The sequence below is a fragment of the Phocoena phocoena genome, chromosome 19 (assembly GCF_963924675.1).
Source record: "Phocoena phocoena chromosome 19, mPhoPho1.1, whole genome shotgun sequence".
Classification (NCBI taxonomy): domain Eukaryota; kingdom Metazoa; phylum Chordata; class Mammalia; order Artiodactyla; family Phocoenidae; genus Phocoena; species Phocoena phocoena.
The window spans coordinates 12,229,823-12,252,224 of NC_089237.1; the positions used below are offsets into that span (position 1 = coordinate 12,229,823).

General features: G+C 48.9%; 1 protein-coding gene across 1 annotated transcript in view; it reads right to left on the reverse strand.

Moving 5' to 3' along the window:
- The window catches only part of CCDC57 (coiled-coil domain containing 57), a 98,082-nt gene that overhangs the window by 2,226 nt on the left and 73,454 nt on the right, over window positions 1-22,402 (reverse strand). Inside the window, exon 17 of the mRNA XM_065897939.1 lies at window positions 889-992. Coding sequence (XP_065754011.1) covers window positions 889-992 — 104 coding nt within the window. The remainder of the gene's footprint in view (window positions 1-888; window positions 993-22,402) is intronic.

Consider the following 22,402-nt stretch of genomic DNA (forward strand, 5'->3'; position numbering starts at 1 on the left):
TGAAAACCTGATAAACAAGATGACATTCATGAAAGGTACACTTTCAAAGGGACCTGTGGGGGCTCTGCCCCCAGGTAGGCCAGGCTGAGCATCCAAGCATTGCTGGAGATCCTCATGTGGAGGGGCTGCCCACCTCTGCACCCAGCCAGGGTGCAGACCGGCAGGCCACACGCCTCGAAGGGCTGCCCTCTGCTCCTTCTTGGCGGGGGGACAGCTGTGAGTGAGGCAATGCTCTCCTCTTCCACAGAAATGTGCCCCCTCGGGAGGGCCGCCAACTGGCCACAAGCACACTGGCTGCCTGTCTTGTTCCAGGCCCCGTGAGTCCGGACCAGGCCCCAGGAGTAGCATGTGTAATGATGCCAAAAGCACTCATGGTCGAACCTTCGAATCACAAGAAACCTGGCCATGAGAGCCACACATGCAAAGCCCAGGAAATCGTTTACTGTCCTTCCCAAGTTAAAAGAACAATTCGGGGCTCTGCAATCGGTCCACGAGGGCTGCTCTTCAGTTCACTGCGCGCGCGCGCGCGCACACACACACACACACACACACACACACACACACACACACACCCTCTGATATGGAGATAAAGCCACCAAGGAGGAGGAGGGGGAAGAGACCAAGATGGATTGGAAGGGAGGAGGAGGGGGGAAGGGGGAGGGGGAGGAGGAGGAAGGAGGGGATGAGAAGAAGAGGGAGGGGTGGGGACGGAGGGGTGGGGAGGGGGGAGGGAGGAAGGGATGAGAAGAAGGGGGAGGGGCGGGGGAGGGAGGAGGAGGGGCGGGGAGGTCAGTCCTTGGAGTTGTAGTTACGAATCTTGGGGGGCTGCTGGCAGCCTTTAGGTTTTGCAGGATGAACCCTGGGGTGTCTGGCAGGCTTGCCCCTTGCTTGGGCTTCCATCTTCATCCCTTCGACGGCAAAGGCCGCCCAAGGCGCCAGGGAGCTCCCCTCGGGGTGTTGGAGGCTGTAGGCTGCTGGAGGTGCTGGGTGCTCTAGCAGTGAAGAGAAAAGAGAAAGGAGGGTGCGTCATCATGGGGCAGGAAGGGGCAGGACGCGGTGTGTACAGAGAGGTGGGTTCACTGAGTGCGAATGGCCGAGCTGCTCGCCAGCAGGAACCAGAGACCCCATGCCTGCCCTGTTTCCTCACAGGAGCCCATGCCGGGGCAACAGCTGTTCCTGGGGGTTCTGGCCCTGGTGTCCCCGCAAAGAAGGTCTGTGTGGGCACGTGCTCTCCAGATGCTCTGCAGGGCCTGGGCCTGCTCCTCCACTGGGCACTCAGGACATTTGGCCTGAAAATGACATCTCCTGTTGTGCATATTTCGCAATAGGTCCCACGGAGGTACCAGGGTTAATGGTTGACTCACGACACTTCCCAGGCATTTCCCAGGCTGTCAACCACCCCCTGCCCTCTGGCCATGCTTGCCGGGCATCTCCAACCACGCAGCAGCCCCAACACGCGTGGCCAGGCACAGGCCAAGGACCCGGGAGCTGCACCACATGTCACAGGTATGGGCCAATGCTCCAGGGCAGCCCTTCCAAAATATTGGCAATGACTGTCTTTGCACTAGGACACCATAGGTGATTTTTTAAAAAGTTCTTTGAGCTCTTCTCTATTTTCCTAGTTTTTAGAACTAAGAATGTATTTCTTTCTTTTTTTTTTTTTTTTTGCGGTACGTGGGCCTCTCACTGTTGTGGCCTCTCCCATTGAGGAGCACAGGCTCCGGACGCGCAGGCTTAGTGGCCATGGCTCACGGGCCCAGCCGCTCCGCGGCATGTGGGATCTTCCTGGACTGGGGCACGAACCCATGTCCCCTGCATCGGCAGGCGGACTCTCAACCACTGCGCCACCAGGGAAGCCCTGTATTTCTTTTTTAAAAATACCAAGAAGACGTACAAGAATATACTGTACAACATGGGGAATAGAGACAATATTTTGTAATAACTGTAAATGGAGTGTAACCCTTTAAAAACTGTATAAAAAATAAAAATAAATAAAAAGCAATTGTGAGATGCAAGCTCAGGGGCGGCTCTCCTTCCTGGGCTGGCCCAGCAGGCAGGGCCGGGGTCTGGAGCTCCAGGAGGGTCTGCACTAAAAGACAATGCTGGGACTTCCCTGGCAGTCCAGTGGTTAAGACTCCATGCTTCCACTGCAGGGGGCACAGATGCTATCCCTGTTGCGAACTAAGATCCCACATACCACATGGTGAGGCCAAAAAATAAATTAAATAAAATAAAAGACAATGCTGCCCCAGGGTGTAAAGACAGGAGGGGCCTGGCCAACTGGCACTGGCATCTCACACGTGTGACACACACTGCAGTGACGCACACCGTCTACCCAGTGTCACCGAGCCCACTCCCCTGGGTCTGGTGGTGGGATGCTGTGGGGAGAGGTCTGGAAGGCCTGCCCAGCGCATGGCCGCGTGCTGTACAGGTGGATGACAGGAACCAACCTGGGCAAGACTTGAGGCCGAGGACAGGCCAGCTGCACAGCCTCTGGAGGAAAAGAACAGTGATGGTGTGGAGCTGGGAGATGGGAAAGGCCTGGGCTTTGAAAGCACACACACAGGGCTGCGTGCTGGGCTTCTTCCAGCGACTCCAGCACCATGAGCTCGGGGTCTGCCAGGGGCACCCAGGCCCTGGCCCCCTCTCTCATCTTGTGATCTTTCTGCTCCTCTGGCCTCTGGAGATATCTGGAACCATTCCTCCTTTCCCGGAGCCTCCAGGGGTCACACCCAGTGGCCTCCCCAGAGCCCTCAGCCCCAAAGCTGGGCCAAGTTCTGCTCTCCTCCTGCCCAGTGCCTCCGTGCGCCGGGTCCTGGAGTGGGGTGAGGATGTGCGTCCCTGGACGTCCCCAGGCTCCCTTCTGCTTCCACTGGCCATGGCTGCCTCTCCTTCTCTGGGAAAGCGCCCGTGTCTGTGGTTCTTAAACCCCAGACGAACTCCTCCTCTCTACACAGAGACACTCCCACCCCAGATGCCTTTACAAGTACTTATACAGGGATCTCTGGTCAGCTCCATGCTGCTCACTTGGTTTCCTTCTGGAATGCAGCGGCCACTGGGGAGGGGCAGGGTCAGGACCCTGACCGCTGTGATGCTGGGGGTCCTTCCCTATAACTCGAGGGAGCGGCCCCTTCAGGGGTTCTGTGGGCATGACCTGAGTCCATCCCAGAGTCTCCACCTGGAGGCTCCTGGAGAAAGTGAGGTGGAGGGAGAAGGGCCAGCCCAGGCCCCAAGACCTTTGCTTGGGAGGCCAAGCTCCCTGTGCCTGGCTGTCAGGAGCTGTCTGCCAGTTCAGCCAGATGCCAGGCAGGTGGTTCCACTGTGTGCTGGGAGCACAGGCCAGGCAGACCCACCTATCTGCCTGCGGGCAGGGCCTCTGAGCCGAGGCTGGGAGGATGGCACAGGCGGCCTTGCAGGCTCTGGTTTTTGTCCCTCTCCTCGCAGTGTCACCCTGAGGGGGTGACTGGCTCCTCCAGGACAGGCTCCCGGGGCAGGGCAGTCCTGGCTCAGGCACGAAGCTGGACACCTCAGGCCTGCTCTCCTCAGGACACTCCCTGTGCCCGAGCCGTGGTCTCCGCTTGGTTAATCTGCGCCCTCACTCGGACCAGGAGCTGGTGTGTGGAAGCGAGGCTCCCACTGTGCTCTCTGCCTGCTCTCCCTTGCCTGACCTGCTCTGTTGTCTTTCTGCACTGGTTCTGATCAGGCTTCAGGGAAATCTGGGGGCACAGCACTTGCCTCTCATGGGCTGCTGGTCCAGCTCCAGCTGTCAGGAAGGTTCAGTGAGATGCCGAAGACCTCCCAGTATGAACCCGGGAGCAGGACGGGGGGCCCTGCAGGGGCTGACAGTGCCAAGGGGGGTGTGGGCCTGCACTTATGGTGGGTGGCCTTCCCCACAACCTTCCTGGCACCTGTAATGACCTTGAGCCTGGAAGTTCTTGTGGACCAGCGCCCCGGGGGAAGTGGGCTAGTCTCCTGTCTCAGGGCCTCCTAGGGCTGGCTCTTTGAGCACAGCTCTCTGGAGGCTCGGAGCTGCTGGCCAGCCCCCTTCTGAGTTGGCTTCTAGGCTGCCTGCTTTCACGGTGACCCTGAGCACGCCTGCCAGGCCTGTAAGGGCAGTTGGAAGGGCTGGGGACAGCTGCACTCCTGAGAAAGGGGATATGGAGCCATGTCTGCCGTGGCTCTCCAGAGCCTTCACTGGAGCTGGGTGGCTGCTCTAGACGCAGGTACCAGTTGTGGCCTTGGCCACAGGGGACGAGGCCTCCTCAGGCTCACTTCAGCCTCAGCTGCCCTAGCCAGTCCTTCCCTCTCCTCTCTGGGTGACCACCTCTGCGTGCCGGCGGCCCCTCGTTTCTGTCGAGACCTCTCTCTTGCTTCCCTGGGAGCCCCTTAAGCCCCAAAGTTCAACATTTCTCAAATTGGGGGAATCACACCCCCAGGTCTCCTCATCCTCACCCTGGGCCTCCTTGTGGATCAGTGGTTAAAAGTTAGATTCTGTTACACTCCCCACCCCCAAATCCTTCCAAGGCTTCCCACCACTGTTGGGATAGAGCCCCAAGCCTTCCGTGTATGATGGGTGTGGATGGCGGGCATGACCTGGACCCCGAGCAGCCCTGCCCTGCCGGGAGCTGCTGCTGGCCCCTGGTGCAGGGGCTCTGGGAGGACACTCCCAGGCCCAACTCTCCTCAGCAGGGTGGAGGAGGGGCAGGCAGGAAACGCCAGATCCTTCAGGGTCCTGGAGCCACCCCCAGCCTTGGGCTGGGGACGCTGCCCCGAGCAACCTGGTTAACAGAGCAGCATCACCACTCCTCCCCCTCCCTTCCTGAAGTTAAGGCCTGACACTAACCCCTAACCGCTCCTGCTTACCATCATTTTGGGGGTACCTCCTCCCTGGTTCTGGGCTCATCCAGGACTGTCTGCTAGCGCCCCTCAGTGTGGCCCAGTGTGGTTTCCATCTTGGGCTTTGGGAAGGGCTGCCGGGCCGCAGGGTGCCAGGACTTGGGCAGGGGACTTAGCAGAAATACCCTGTGGCAGAGGACGTGAGGAGAGCCGGCACCGCCTCCATGGTGACTCTACCCCTTTTCGGGGCCTGTCTGAGCCCCAGCTCCCCAGAGGAGAGGGGCTGGCAGAGGCCAGGTCAGGTGGGCAGGCACCAGGCGCATGGGTGCAGGCGTGGGCAAGGAGGAAATGGCACCAGGACAGAGGTCAGGGCAGTGGGGGCTGGGGTCAGGTGGCAGAAAGCAGAGGCTGGGCCAACAAGCCTGGCTGGGTCCCTCCTTTGGAGGGAAGAGGGCTGGCGGGGCTGCCTGGCAGGGGTGGGAGCCGAGTGCCCAGGCTGCACCCAGAGAGCCTGTGTCCTCTGTAAGGCATGTGTGGGGACATCAGGGAGGGCACAGATGAGCACATGGGGTGGGGTAGATTCTGATCTGCCTTCTTTCCAGAGATCAAAGCCTGAAAACCTGATAAACAAGATGATATTCATGAAAGGTACACTTTCAAAGGGACCTGTGGGGGCTCTGCCCCCAGGTAGGCCAGGCAGGGCACCCAAGCACCACTGGAGATCCTCATGTGGAGGGGCTGCCCACCTCTGCACCCAGCCAGGGTGCGGACCGGCAGCCCACACGCCTCGAAGGGCTGCCCTCTGCTCCTTCTTGGAGGGGGGACAGCTGTGAGTGAGGCAACGCTCTCCTCTTCCACAAAAACGTGCCCCCTTGGGAGGGCCACCAATTAGCCACAGGCACACTGGCTGCCTGCCTTGTTCCAGGCCCCGTGAGTCCGGACCAGGCTCCAGGCGATGAGCCTGAGGACCCTGTGGGCTGCTTTGGGTCCCCACCCCCGCAAACACCACCCCCCACCCCCTTCAGGAGGAGAGGCCAGTGATAGTCGTGCCCTGCAGGGCAGGCGGCCAGCGGGAGTGAGCTCTGCGCAGACCTACTGCGTGTCTGGTAGCTCCCCACAGCTTCTCTGCTGCTCCCTGTCTGATTTCAGCCCAAGTGGGAGGCCTGAGGCTGGCAAAGAGGCCAGGAGGCCTCTCCAGGGGCCTGGGCTGCCGGAACGACTGACCATGTGAGCAGAAGTGTGGCATTTGCTGAGTGCCTCCACGGTGCCAGGCCTGGCTCCAGGCGAAGCTTCCGGGGCACACACCTGCCTCACGCCCGGCCCCTACACGGGGGCTGCGGGACCCCCGTCCTGACACAGAGGTGGTACAGCTGGGCCGAGAGCAAAAGTCCAGGACCGTCAACCTGCAGCCGCTGGGCTGGAAGCAAGAATGCAGCTCTTGCCCCTCTGTCAGGCCTCCCTTGGGCACTGCCAGGAGGAGGGTGCCCGTGCAGCTCTGAACGCCTGACCCACGTCCCACCCCATGAATTGGGAGCCCCTTCTGTAGATGGCTGGGCTTTTCTGCCCATCTGCAGAGTTCCCTCAGTCCCCATGTGGACCAGGGAGGCTCAGCCCTGGTCGTAGAGTGAACCCCGAAACCCACATGTTTGTAGTAGGGTCTATGGAGAGCTAAACAACAGAATTTTACGCTACGAGATTTCCTGCTCACTTGTGTGTGACATCTGTAGTTCAGGATTGTAACTGGCTCTCTATTTTACACTAAAATATAAACGGAGTAGCATGTGTAATGATGCCAAAATCACTCAGGGCTGAACCTTCGAATCACAAGAAACCTGGCCATGAGAGCCACACGTGCAAAGCCCAGGAAATCTTTTACTCTCTTTCCCAAGTTAAAAAACAAATCCCTCATTTCCCAGGATTAGTTACATTGTTATTATGCTTACTTGAGGACTGAACAGCATTCTTACAGGATGTTGATGGAGGACAGAATCTGTCAGACACAAACTTTAAATCCCTACAGGGATGCAGGCACGAGGGGTTCTCAGACAAGTGGGATACAAATTCTGGTTCAATATAAGGATCCACACTGAGAATACTCTTGGGAGGAGTGCTTACAGAAGGAGAAAAGCAAATCCCGAAGAAGCTGCCAGAGACGTTAGAAACAGAGAAATCAAACCCATGCAGACCCACAACAACCCAAAATGAGAATTCCAGACACTGTGGCTGTGATGGGGTGGGGCAGCTGGTCATGGGGAGGAGGGGAGTGGGTAAAGAACGTGCCTATGGTGGGGGAACAGGAAAGTGGTAACAAGTGTGAGAAATCAGTAGGGCTGCGTGAACATGGTGTGAGTGAGTGAAATTACCCTAGGGTAAAAGTAGAATTTGTAACTTACAGCGCAGCAGCAGAAAACTTGATTTCTCCAATGAAAGGCAGGAATGTAGAAAAAAGAAACAGAAAGTAAATAAATGGGAAGTAAATAATATGTAGAATTAAGCCCAATGATAAGAACTAAATAAACATAAATGAGTTAAGCTCAACAACGAAGAAAAAAATTCTCAAATTGGATTAAAAAAAACAAACAGGACTTCCCTGGTGGCACAGTGCTTAAGAATCCGCCTGCCAATGCAGGGGACACAGGCTTGATCCCTGCTCCGGGAAGATCCCACATGCCGCGGAGCAACCAAACCCGTGCGCCACAACTACTGAGCCTGCCTTCTAAAGCCTGCGAGCCATAACTACTGAGCCCATGTGCCACAACTACTGAAGCCTGTGCGCCTAGAGACCGTGCTCCGCAACAAGAGAAGCCACCACAATGATAAGCCCGCACACCACAACGAAGAGTGGCCCCCGCTCGCCGCAACTAGAGGAAGCCCGCGTGCAGCAACGAAGACCCAACGCAGCCAAAAATAAATAAACAAATAAATTTATATTAAAAAAAAAACAACAAGATCCAACAAGATGTTGTATAAGAGACCCATTTAAAACAAAAGACAGGGAATTCCCTGGCAGTCTAGTGTCCAGTGGTTAGGACTCTGTGCTTCCACTGCTGGGGGCCTGGGTTTGATTGATCCCTGGTTGAGGAACTAAGATGTCCCAAGCCGTGTGGTGAGGCCAAAAGAAAACAAACATAAAAATTGAAAACAAAACAAAACAAAAAATAGAATTAGGCACAAAGTGTCATAAGGGGCAAAGAAGAACTCTGTGTTCTGGTGAAGGGACAACTTCAAAACATATCAAATGACATCTGACAGAGCTGCAGAGCAAAATAGATAATCCAAAACAGGTAGGTGAAGGTTTTAATCACCTCTGTTGATCACAAACCCACACAGAGATGGCAAAGACTTAGTCAATGGAATTAATTACCTTGAGTTATTAGACACAGAGACGTCTAAACTAATAGGCAGATAATACTTTTTTTTTTTTTTTGGCCAAACACAGTCCACACACAGAATCAGACCACATATCAGGTCACAGAACAAGTCTCAATTCATTCCAAATAAAATACAATAAAATTAGAAATCAACATCTAAATTCCCCCAAATTTCTTCTGCCTTGAAACTGACTAATGTATTACTGAATGATCCTTGAGTTATACAGGAAATCAAATAGTGAATTAAAAAATATTTAGAATTGAATCTCAGAATTTGTAGGACAGAGCTGAAACAGCTTTAAATACACTTATCTGGAAACACTAACAGTTAAAACTACCAGGAGATGAGCTAGCCTCCAATGGGAGAAGTGGGAGAGTAAGGAACAGAACAAACTTGGGAACAGGAAAAAGGATGTCACAGCGTTAAAGACAAGTTTCAGTGACATAGAATCTCCAAGAAAACAAACAGCACAGAGTATCAACAGAACCCAAACTGCTATCTGCAGAGATTAATAAGATTAAACTCTGCCAAGACTGATCCAATAAAGGGAGAGAAAATGAACATGGCAGCGGAATAACTGGGTAAAAATGAATGTTATAAAGACCTACTCACGAGTAAGTTAACAAAATCTAGATGAAATGGAAAGTTACAAAACCATTTGAAATGTCCAACAATTATTAAGAAAATTGAAATGATGATCAAAAACTTCCCTCCCCAAAGACTGGTGGCTCAGATGGCTTTACAGGAGGTTCTACTGAATTTTCAAAGAAACCAAAATTTCAAGGAATAGTCAATTTCTATCTTATTCCAATTATTCAGAAAAGTAGAAAAAGAGCAAAAGCTACCCAGCTCATTTTATAAGTACTCTACATTCCCAAACCAGATAAGGACCACCCAAGAAAAAATTAACAGGCCTGTTTAACTCATAAATGTAGCTATAAAAACTGTATATAAACATTAGCAAATCAAATAAGTATTAAAAATATATCATTATCAAGTATAGTTTATCCCAGTAATGCAAAGCTGTTTCAATATCAGAAAATCTACCACCATATTTCACCACAATAAGCAAAAAAAAATATGATTACCATAATCAATGCAGAAAAACAGCTGATGAGGTTTAACACTTACTTATGATGAAAACTCTTAGTAAATCAAGAATGTAGAGGCTTCCCTGGTGGCTCAGTGGTTAAGAATCTGCCTGCCAATGCAAGGGACATGGGTTTGAGCCCTGGTCCGGGAAGATCCCACATACCACGGAGCAACTAATCCCGTGCACCGCAACTACTGAGCCTGCACTGTAGAGCCCGCAAGCCACAACTACTGAGCCTGCGTGCCACAACTACTGAGCCTGTGCTCTAGAGCCTGCAAGCCACAGCTACTGAAGCCCACATGCATAGAGCCCATGCTCCACAACAAGAGAAGCCACCACAATGAGAAGCCCTCACACCGAAAGGAAGAGTAGCCCCCGCTCGCCGCAACTAGAGAAAGCCCACGTGCAGCAACAAAGACCCAACTCAGCCAAAAATAAATAAATAAATAAATAAATTTATTTTAAAAAAAAAAGAATGTAAGGGAAGGGATTTCCTTGGTGGCGTAGTGGTTAGGACTCTGCACTCCCAATGCAGGGGGCCGATCCCTGGTCCAGAAACTAGACTCCACATGCATGCCGCAACTAAGATTCACATGCCACAACTAAGGAGCCGGTGAGCTGCAACTAAGGAGCCTGCCTGCCTGCTGCAACTAAGACCCAATGCAACCAAAAAAAAAAAAAAAAAAAGGAAAAAATTTTAACTTGATAGATGTTATATTTTAAAAACACACAGCAATCACTTTATTTAGTGGAAAACTAGCCTCAATCTCCTCAACTCAGAGAATGAGACAAGACGCCCATGATGACACTCCTGTTAATATGATTCCAGGGCCCCCACCAGCTCTGTAAGGAAAGCAAACTAAAAAGGACTATAAGTACTGAAGGGAAGAAACACTCACTATTTGAAGACAGCAAGATCATCCACTTAGGGAAAAAAGCACCAAAGACAAACTATTAGTGTTAATGTGGAAGTTCAGCAAGGGGGGTGGACAGATCAGCCTGCTTACTACAGAGCACTTCTCTACAGAACCGTAACCATCTAGTAAATAGGATAAAGTACTGGAAATAGCAAGAAAACTCTAAACCAGCCTGCCACCTGTTTTGTAAATGAAGTCTCACTGGGATGCAGCCGGATGCCTTGTCATCGTTGTCTGTGGCCAGAGGGTGGCCACTATTTCCACTGCTGCTTCTGCCTCCAGCACCTGGGGGCCTTCCCTCAGCGAAGGAGGATCTAGGCCACCCTCTCTTTACAAAGTGAGTGTGAAATCTGCAGTGTTCTCCAGAGAGCAAATGACTGCTTATGAATCAAGAAACCAGAAGTGGGTTTGTTCTATACACTGATTCTAATGGGTTTTAAAGTTGAGGTACTATTTCTTTAAACAAAATCTTGAGTGCAGGCCTGCAGGGAAGGGCAGCTCTGGCTGGGATGAGGGTAGGAAGCCAGAGGCTCCTTCATCCCTCCCACCCCCCAGGGCTCTCGAGGCCCTTCCGAGAGGCCCTGGGGCCCGCTAAGAGGGCACTGTTGACAGTAATGACCTCCCCTAGGAGTCCTGAGTGCCACAGTGGAGGATAATTAAGAGAGCCTGAGTAAACTGATAGGAATTACAAGAATTCTGCAAGGACCTGCAGCGGCCATCAAATGTGAGGCAAGTTGACACTGGTGTCTTTCTCACTTTGGCCCTTCTTGGGTTTGCCTGTGACAGACGCAGATCTCCTAGACTACAAACTGAGACTGGAAGGGACCATGGGGCAGGAGAGAGACAGAATGTAGACAGCAGAACATAGAGAGCAGAAGCTCCCAGCTGCTGTCTGGGTGATACTAAACACAGGAGATCCTTTGCTGTTTTTTTTAAAAAAATAACTTCTATTGAGCTATAATTTACAAACAATAAAATGTACCCATTTTAAGTGTGCATTTCAATGGGTTGTAGAAAATGTATATATCCACGTATGTGAAACATTTCCATCACTCCAAACATCCCTACCCCCGGCCCTAAGCAACCACCAATCTGCTTTCTGCCATTACTGACTATATGGCTCGTTTCTAGAATTTCACATAAAAAGCATACACTAGGTACTGTTTTTTTTTTTTTTTCTTGCGGTACTCGGGCCTCTCACTGTTGTGGTCCCTCCGCTGCGGAGCACAGGCTCCGGACGCGCAGGCTCAGCGGCCATGGCTCATGGGCCCAGCCGCTCCGCAGCACGTGGGATCCTCCCAGACCAGGGAACGAACCCGTGTCCCCCGCATCGTCAGGTGGACTCTCAACCACTGCGCCACCAGGGAAGCCCCACTAGGTGCTGTTTGATGTCTGGTTCTTCCAGAGATCAAAGAAATGTTTCTGAGTTCCTGTTGTCATATGTATCGGTAGTTCTTTTGCTTGGGGAGTAGTAGTCCACCATATGGCTACATAGTAATTTGCTTTTCCATTTTTGTGTTGATGGACATCTGTGTTGTTCCCAGTCTGACATTCACGTTAAGGCCTTCCGGTGCGCGCATGTTTCTATCTCTCTCCCACGGTTACCATGGAATTGAATGGCTAGGTTGTGTAGTAAGAAAGTCTTTTTTAAGAACCTGCCAAGCTATTTTCCAAAGCAGTTGACCATCCTGTGTTCCCTCAGGCAGTGTGAGTTCCAGCCCCTCCACATCCTCGCTACCACTTGATATTGTCATGTTTTTGTATGTTTTCGGTTATCTGAGTGAAGGAACGTGTAGTGGCACCTCGCTGTGGTTTAAATTTGCATTTCCCTGATGACTAACAATGAGTAGCTTTCATGGGCTTGCTGGCCATTTGTATCTCTTCTATTGTAAAGTGTCTTTTCTAGTATTCTATTTTAAAAATTAGGCTATTCATTTACTACTGAGTTGTAAAGTTCTTTGAATATTCTGGACACAAGTCCTTGATATGTGTTCAAATATTTTTTCCCAGCCTGTGGCTTATCTTTTCATCTTCTTGACAGTGTCATTGGAGATGTAGAACTTTAACATTTTGATGAAGTCCAATCTAGCAAATTTTTTTTCATTTATGGTTGGAACTTTTTTTTAATCCTAAGAAATTTTTGCCTATCCCAAAGTCACAAAGATTTTCTCCTATGCTTTCTTCTAGAAGTTTTATAGTTTTAATTTTAAATTTAGGCTTATGATAGATTTTGATTTAATTTTTGTATTTGGTAAAAGAGTTGAGATTTGTTTTTTCCCCACATGGATATCTAGTTGTTCCAGCACAATTAATTGCATAAACAATCCATTCCTCTTAAGTTACATTAATTGAAAAATCAATCACCGTGTGCGTGTGTGTGTGTGTGTGTGTGTGTGTGTCTATTTTTTGTCCTTATGCCAACAACATACTGTCATGTTTACTAGAGCTTTATAGTAAGTCTTACAATCAGGTAGTTTAGGTGACTTCAACTGTTCTTTTTCAGGATTGCTTTGGATGTTCTGTATCTTTTGCATTTCCATGTAAATTTTAATTTTCAATTTCAATTTTAAAAGCCTGCTGGGATTTTAATTCAGATTGTGTTAAATCTATAGATAAATTTTGCAAGGAATGACATCTTAACATTGAGTCTTCTGATCCATGAATATGCTATATCTCCATTATTTGGGTCTTAATTTTCTCTGCAATGATTTTTTTTTTTCAGTGTACAGATATTGGTTTAGTATGTCCCTAAGTATTTCATGGTTTTGGATGCTATTGTTAATGGTATTTTTATTGCAATTTCCAGTTTTTCATTGCTAGATATATAATTGATTTGCTATATTGATCTCATATCCTGGGCCTTTGCTAAAGTCACTCTTTAGGTCTAGTAGGTTTTTTTTTGGTAGGTTATTTACAATTGTTATGTACTAGATAATGCAGTGTGTGAATGAAACAGTTTTACTTCTTCTTTTGCATTCTGTATGTCCAGCCTCCCTGCTTTTTTACATGACTAGGACTACCAGCACAGTGTGGAATGCAAGTGTGAAAGTGGGATCAGCCTTTCACCACCAAGTGAAATACTAGCTGCAGGTTTTTCATAGATTCCCTTTATCAGGGTAAACAAGTTCCCTTCTATTCCTAATTTGCTGAGGGTTTAAAAAATCATGAGTGGATGTTCAATTTTGTTAAATACTTTTTCTGTATTTATTGAGACATATCATATGGTTTTCCTTTTTTAATCTGTTAATATAGCATGTTGATGTTTTAATGTTATACTAACCTGTCATTGCTGAGATAACACCCACTGGGTCAGGATGTGCTATGCTTTTCACGTATCATTGGATTTGATACTCTAGTGAGGATTTTTTGGTCTATATTCATTAAGGATATTGATCCAGAGTTTTCTCTTCCTGTAATGTCTTTGTCTGGTCTTGGTGTCAGGGTAGTGCTGGTGTCATAAAATGAATTGAATATCTTCTTTCATCCTTTGTTTTTTGAAAATGAGTTTGGGTGGAATTAATATTATTTCTTTCTTAAATGTTTTATAGACTTCACCAGTGAAGCCACCTGGCCTGGAGTTTTCTTTGTGGGAAGGTTTTAAGTTAAACATTCAAGTGCTTGAATAAATACGGGCATATTCACGTTTCTATTTCTTCTTGAATCAGTTTTTGGTAAGTCGGGTCTTTCAGAGAACTTGCCAATTTTATCTAACTTAATTTGTGAAACTATTGGCATGTAGTCATTCTTATTATTCCATTATTGTCTTCTTTTTTTCTTTTGGCCATGCCACACGGCATGTGGGATCTTAGTTCCCCAACCAGGGATTGAACCCATGCCCCCCTGCAGTGGAAGTGCGGAGTCCTAACCACTTGACCGCCAGGGAAGTCCCTATTTTTCTAGCTTCTTAAGGTGAAGGTGTAGAGATCACTGATTTCAGACCAATGTGCTTCTCTAATGTAAGAATTTAAAGGTATAAATTTCTAAGCACTCCTTTGTGATTTCTTTGTTGATCAATGGATTATTTAGAAGTGTTCTATGTTCAAAATTTTGGGATATTTTTCTAGATATCTTTCTGTTATTGGTTTCCAGTGGAATTCCTCTGTGGTCAGGAAACATATTCTGTATGATTCCAATCCTCTTAAATTTATTGAGACCGGTTTTTATGGCCCAATATATGGTCTAGTTTGTTGACTGTTCCATGTGTACCTGAAAAGATTGTATATTCTGCTGTTATTGTCCAGAGAGGTCTAAACATGTCAGTTAGGTCATGGTGGTTAATAGTGAGGTACAAGTCTTTTCTATCCCCAATGATTTTCTGTCTACTTGCCCTATCAATTACTGATAGAGAAGCACTGAACTCTCCACTTGTAATTATGGATGTGTCTATATCTCTTTTCATTCCTGTGAGTTTTCACTTCATGTGTTTTAAAGCTCTCTTATGAGGAGCATACACACTTAGGATTGTTATATCTTCCTGATTAATTGACTTTTTTTTTAATGTTTAATGTTATGTATCAACTTAGCTGGGCCACAGTGTCCAGATCTGTGGTCAAACGTTAATCTGGATGTTTCTGTGAAGATTTTTTTTTTAATTTTTATTTATTTATTTTTGGCCGTGTTGGGTCTTCGTTGCTGCACGTGGGCTTTCTCTAGTTGTGGTGAGCGGGGGCTACTCTTTGTTGCGGTGTGCAGGCTTCTCATTGCAGTGGCTTCTCTCATTGTGGAGCACGGGCTCTAGGCGCGCAAGCTTCAGTAGTTGCGGCATGTGGGCTCAGTAGTTGTGGCTCACGGGCTCTAGAGCACAGGCTCAGTAGTTGTGGCACACGAGCTTAGTTGCTCTGCGGCATGTGGGATCTTCCTGGACCAGGGATCGAACCTGTGTCCCCTGCATTGGCAGGCGGATTCTCAACCACTGTGCCACTGGGGAAGCCCCAAGATTTTTTTTAAAATTTAATTTATTTATTTTGGTTGCTTTGGGTCTTAGTTGCAGCAGGCGGGCTTCTTAGCCGTGACTCGCGGGCTCCTTAGTTGCAGCTTGTGGACTCCTTAGTTGCAGCTCGTGGGCTCCTAACTTGTGGCATGCGAACTCCTGGTTGCGGTATGCATGTGGGATCTAGTTCCCTGACTGGGGATAGAACCTGCGTCCCCTGCATTGGAAGGCAGCTTCTTAACCACTGCACCACCAGGGAAGTGCTTAATTGACTTCTGTATCATCATGAAATGTCCCTTTTTATCTCTGGTAACATACCCTGTTGGAACGTCTGCTTTGCCTGATTTTCTTAATTTGTGTCTTTATATTGAGACTGGGTTTCGGGACTTCCCTGGCGGCGCAGTGGTGAAGAATCGCCTGCCAATGCAGGGGACACGGGTTCGAGCCCTGGTCCGGGAAGATCCCACATGCCGCGGAGCGACTAAGCTCGTGCACCGCAGCTACTGAGCCTGTGTTCTAGAGCCCGCGAGCCACAACTACTGAAGCCCGCACACCTAGAGCCCGTGCTCCGCAACAAGAGAAGCCACTGCAGCAAGAAGCCTGCGCACCGCAATGAAGAGCAGCCCCTGCTCGCCACAACTAGAGAAAGCCTGAGCACAGCAACAAAGACCCAATGCAGCCAAAAATAAATAATTAAATAAATATATTAAAAAAATAAAGTGGGTTTCCTGTACACAGTACATAGACAGGGCTTGCCTTTCTCCCCCAGTTGGCGTTTTAATGGAATGTTTAGAACATTACATTTAATGTTGTTATTAACATGGCTGGTTTTAAATGTATCTTCTTGCTAAATTGTTTTCTATTTATCTGATCTGTCCTTTGTTCCTCTTTTCCTGCCTACTTTTTTTAAAATTAATTTATTTTTTAAGTTTTTGGCTGCGTTGGGTCTTCATTGCTGTGCGTGGGCTTTCTCTAGTTGCGGCGAGCAAGGGGGCTACTCTGTTGCAGCGCGCGGGCTTCTCATTGCGGTGGCTCCTCTTGTTGCAGAGCGTGGGCTCTAGGCGCATGGGCTTCAGTAGTGGTGGCACTCGGGCTCAGTAGTTGTGGCTCGCGGGCTCTAGACCATAGACTCAGTAGTTGTGGCGCACGGGTTTGGTTGCTCTGAGGCATGTGGGATCTTCCCGGACCAGGGCTCGAACCCGTGTCCCCTGTATTGTCAGGCGGATTCTTAACCACTGCACCACCAGGGAAGTCCCTTCCTGCCTACTTTTGAATTTATGTTTTTTATCCCATTTTATCAATATCTCCACTACTGCTCTATTAGCTATACTCCTTTGTGGGTTTCGTTTGTTTGTTTTTGAATGGTTGCACTATGGTTTACGCATTTTTAACTTATTACATTCTACGCTGAAGTAATATTATACAACTTCACGTATGAGAGCCCTACAGGAGTGTACTTCCTTTTCCCTTTCCCACCATTTATGCCATTTTGTCATACATTTTACTTGTACATGTATCACAAACCCCATCGTACACTGTTATCATGTGTGCTTTAAACAGCCAGTGATCTTTCAAAGAAAAACACAAGCCTATCTCTGTCGTTTACCCACAAACCCACCCTGCTGCCTCTATATTTCTGATGACCCTAGTTTTCATCTGTTGTCATTCCCTTTGCCTGAAGAACATCCTTTACTAGTTCTTGTAGCATAGGTCGGTTGGTGATTAATTCTATCTGATTTGTTTGTCTGTGAACGTTTTTATTTTGCCTCCATTTTTGAAGGATACTTCTGCTAGGTATAGAATTCTATTTCGGCAGCTCCTTTTTCTTTTGGCTTAGAGACGATGATCCCTTGTCTTCTGGCAAGTACAGTTTCTGAAGAGAAGCCTGTCATAATTTTTATCTTCATTCATCTCCATATAATGTGTCTTTTATTTTTCTTTGACTGCTTTTAAGATTTTACTTTATCACTGATTTTCAGAAACTTGATTATGATATTCCCTGGGTTGCATTTGTGCCCATGTGTCTATCCTGATGCTTGGGGTAGACAAATTTCTCAGATCTGTGAGTTAAGAGTTTTCGTCAAATTTAGAAAAAAATAGTCATTATTTCTTCAAACACTTTTTCTGCCCATCTTTCTCTCCTCTCTGTTAAGACTAATGGATGCTATCTTCCAGGTTGCTGGGGCTGTTTTCTATCCCCCATGTTTTCTTTCTGTGTGTCATTTTGGGTCGATTCTATTGCTATGTCTTCAAGTTCCCTGTTTTTTCTTCTGCCATCTCTATTCTACTGTTAATCCCATCCATGTATTTTCTTTATCAAATATTGTATTTTTCATCTCAAAGTTTTGTTTGGTTCTTTTTTATATTTTCAGTTCTTCTCATTATGTACGTATTTTCCTTTAAATACCTGAAAATAGTCGTAACAGTCCTTTTAACGTCTTTGCTTGTTTCCTCATTTCTGTCATTTCTGGACCTCTTTCTATTGAATGGTTTTTCTCTTGGCTTTGGATCACATTTTCCTGTTTCTTCAAAAATCTTACAATTTTTAACTGGCTGTTGGACATTTTAAGTATTGTGTTGAAATTTCGACTTTTTTTTTTAGAGTGTTGGGCTTTGTTTTGTAGGCAGTTAGGTTCCTCATTTGGTTATTTCAAAGATTGTTTTTAAGCTTTTCTAAAGTAAATCTAGATGGGCCTGCACTTCAGAGACAGTGAGCTCTACGACCAAGGTGTAACTTCTCTGGGTATCCACTGAATGAAGGCTGGAGCTTGAATATCTACCCACCCCATGAGAGCTCTGGAAATGGTTGCGCTTATAAGCTGTCTTTCCTTTGCCTGGGTTTGTGGAGTTTTATTCCGTACATCTATGGGCTAGTACACAGTAAGGACTCAAGACAATCCCTATTCAGACTTCTGGAGCTCTCTTCTGCATATCCCTCCCCCTGCTTCTCTGGACTCTTCCCTGCAACTTCCAGCCCCTCTGCCTCCCCGAACTGCAATTCCTGTTTGCAGGAAGGCACTGAACCCTGCCTGGTGTTCCCCTCCCTGAGCCTGCAGCAGAAATCCAGGGGGACCAGGAAGGTGCCTCATTTGTTTCCCTTCTTTCAAGAAGCACACTCCTGTGCTACTTATTTTCCAATGTCTGAAAACAGTTGTTTCATATATTTTGTTTATGGAGGGATGTTAATGTCTAGTCCTTAGCCTGGCCAGAAGCAGGAGTGACTGCTGGTCATGCTGTGGCCCCAGAATAAACATCACTAAAGTATAAGCTGATTTGGCTATATCTTAAAGTATTTACTGTGTTTTAAAAGTTATTTCAACACAAGTTTTTTCCTAAGTGGCAGGAAAAGTTGTTTCATCATAACAACTTCAAGAAAATAGCTAACAAAGATCTATTTGACTATCTGTTTCTCAAAAAGTTTAGAGGATACTCTGTACTTCCCCAAATGTCTCAGGTTATAACAATCAGGAAAGGCAGGAAGCTGGAGTTGCTCACCGAATTCAAGGTGCTGCGCTGCTCCCTCCTCTGACCAGAACACTGGTTCTTAGATCTCTGCGGCTGCAGTGACAGAGGGTGCTGACAGGGGGTGCACGCTGGTGAACCTGGCTCTCATTCAGTCCCATCTTCAGAGTAGTAATGGGCAGAGCCAAAAGGACAAACGTGATGCTGGCAAAACAGGGCAGGACCCCTTCGTCCCCCCGGATCCTGGAACAGTTCTGGTCACGCTGCTCAGTGAGCCTCTGGCTGTGCTCCCTTGGGCAGCTCCCATTACCATCCACCCCAAGAGGCCGCTGTGACAGTGGCTGCTGAGAGTGTGGGCTGAGCCTTTCTGATGGCTCGTGTTCCACCCTCACACGTGTCTGGTGTGGAGGACAGCCCCTCCCCAGGCTCATGCTGGCCTCCCTCCCCATGGATCAGGCTCGCCAGTCTCCGAGCTGGGTCTGCCATCTCACTGTGACGCACCAGAAGCCTGGTGCCCACCTTCTAGGACAGAGTCTCAGACCCAAGGAGAATTCTTTGGTTTGCACACAGGTCTGAGGACCACAGATGGGGAGAAGAGAATGTAATATTCCAGGTGTGTTTACCCTGGAATCACAGACTGTTCTCTGAGGTGAGATTTCACCTTTTCTTATCACAAGTCCAACCACAAGCGGCTGCTCCTTCCATCTTTCACTCAATGCAGCGCTGGGGCATCTGAATCTGCTCTCCTGTGCTTAGCCCCTAGGTTTACTGAGAAACACAAAGCATGTGTGGGGAGGCCAGATGGTGATACTCCTGGTCTTGAGGGCGTGCAGACGAGGTGACTCTAAGGTCCTGTGTTCAGAGTATGTATCTACGTCCTCAGAGCACAGCTGGGCCGGCAGAGCCATGGCTGAATCACAATCTGCCTTCAGAGATTGGCCCCAAATGCTGTTTCTGAGTCCAAGCGTCCTTCAGGGAAGGTCCGGAACAGTCTCCACTCAAAAACACACAAGACCAGGGTGAGCTGGTGTCCTGGGGGCCCACTTAGCCCTATTCATAGGCTGGTGACACCCTGCAGAATGGCCCACTAACCACGAAGACGAGACTGGGGGACTTGGCACGTTTGCTCTGCAGTCCATCATGTGTGACTCTCAGGAGAATCTCAGTTTACCTGGCAGTCATTTTATTCCCGGTCTGAGAAGGTGCTTTGCTGGAGCAAGTCCCCTGGAGCTGGAGGCCACACAGACCACGTACCACTAGGCATGGCTGGATCTGGCTCCCAGGGGTCTGTAGCTCACAGACGGAGCTGCAATTTGGCCCTACTTTGATTTTTAAATTAGTTGCCAATATTCAAAAACTGAAACATTCTATATAAAAAACAAGATTTCTATCATCTTAAAAAACTGGAAGATCTGGCTTGCTGGAGCCACACTGCCATGGAGGGGCAGCCACGGAGTGGAGTCACCAACTGCCCCCGCTGGACAGGCCAGATGGCCGGGCCACCAACCCCCTCCAGCAAGCACCACCCTGCAGCCCGCACGGCTCTGCTGCCGTCACTCAGCCACCTGCTGCCTGGTGCCCGGGGCTCTGGTGTCTCGGACCCTTCTCAGCCAGGTCCTGGTCCACGAACTGGGGGCTATGTGACCTTGAGCAAGCAGTCTAGCATCTCTGGGCCTGGGTCTCTTCATCTGAATGTCGAGCCCTGGCCTCCAGGAGCTGCTGGGAGAGGAATCCATTGTGGCGGGCAGAGTGCGATCCGGGCTAATGGCGATACCGGGCACTATGTGAGCAAACACTGGGCTGAGGACAGGCGGTGGTTGTTTGTTGGCTTCCTGGATCCTCAGAACAGCCTGGCAACTATGACTTAGGTGTCATCTCTACAGTGAGATCTGCACAGAAATGTTCTCACTATACAGGGCTTAAAAATAACTTTGGATTAGCAACCAGTTAACAGGCTCATGCATGCTCCATCTTAAAATCTTATGCAACCCTCATTAAAGGAAAAAATTTTAATTTCAGGAGAAACTAATATGATTTTCAGAAGAATAAAAATTTAAAGGAAAAAACCTCAACACTAACATTGTACCCTTTAAAAACTTTATCCCCTTTCACTCCCTCATCCTCAGTGGGTGGGGAGCACCCAGGGGAAGAGTCTCCACCCAGGAGAAAGCAGGGTGCACAGCCGGACTGCTCAGGACCTTCTCAAACCCCACAGCAGAAACCTAGGGACCTCGCTCCATGCCAGCCCCAGCACCAGCCAGGCCACAGGGGTGCTGGGCCGTGCTCAGAGCACTGAACTGTGGGAAGGTGTGTCCGGCCCCCAGGGCAGGCCCGGCAGGTGCCTCTCTTTCTGAAGGAGTGCTGCATTCCTCAGGAGCTTCTGCCCATTATCTGTGTGACCCCAGGGACAACCTTGGCCCCTCCTGACCTTCTGCGCTGAGGATGAGGTCTGGCCTCTTCCCTCTGGGACTCCAGGGGGTGGAATGAGGGTTGGGACTTGGGAACTCCGGCCTTGGGCGGTGAGGCGTCCTGTTTTGAAAACAGGACCCAGTGGCTGGATGGCATTGGTTTACTGTGGGAGTGGCTGCCTTAGCACAGGTGGGCACTCAACAAACACTAGCTTCTAGCTGGACTCCTCTCTTTTAAAAAACCCATTCAGGCTGCATTTATTTGTAAAAGTCATGTCCAGCCCCTCCCCGTCTCCCACGCCCAGCCCTCTTCCCAGAGCAGGGGCCACAGCCCCTTCTAGAGCACTTTTCTACCTTCTGTGTCCTGACTTCAAGACCACAGCGAATATGCATTTTCTTCTATTGCTACCTTTCATAGTCACCTTAAAAAAGGGTACAAACCTGAACGACATACAAACCACACATAAAATGGCCAATCTTACCCATCATTTAAAAACTGCAAATTAAAACCCATATTTTCACCTATCAGACTGGCAAAAAAAAGAAAATGCTTGAGAAAAATCCACCAGTATTGGAGTGAGGAAAGACGCTTTACACCCTGTGGCCATGAACATGAATTACACCAACTCTTTGAGGGCGATTTGGTAACACCTCCCAGAGCTCAGACCACTCACACCTTTGACCCAGCGATTTCACTCCTAGACACTCAACTGACCACACACTCCCACAAGCAACCACCCACACCAGCAGACTCCCTGAAGTACTGCAAACTACAAGCGACCCGAGTGTCCGTGAATGTGAGACAGGCGAAAGGAAGCACTTACGCAGAGGACCGCTGAACTACTGAAAAGATCTGTGAGCTCTGTGTCAACCAAAATGGAGAGACACCGCAGACAGCACTTTACACAGCAGGAAGAGGATACGCACACACATTTAAACACATGCTTCCGTAGCCATGGAGTGCAGAGCGTGTCCGGAGAAGAGCAGGGGACAGGTGGCCAGGTGGGCAGGGAAGCGGAAACGGAGAAGACTGACTTTCACTGAAAACCCTCTGCGCTGTTTTAGTTTATTTCTTAGCCACAAGAAGGTGTCACTCACGCTGGACGAGGTCTGGAGCCCCTCTGCTCCAGTGGATGTGCCATGTCGTGCTAACCTGGGCCGCCTGCACATGCAGCACGGACACTAGGGAGGCTGATGACTCCCAACCACCCCCGGGGCAGATTCACCAATAAATGCCCTCCAAGAAGGCCAAGCGGCTGGGCCGCCCCCTCTAGGCCCAGGATCAGCTCTCCAAGGGCTGCTTTGCTGACAGGTCAAACATCCATATTTTCTGGTACTGCCCTGGCTGAGTGTTTCTGCCCCTGTACCTCTGGTCAACCTGGAT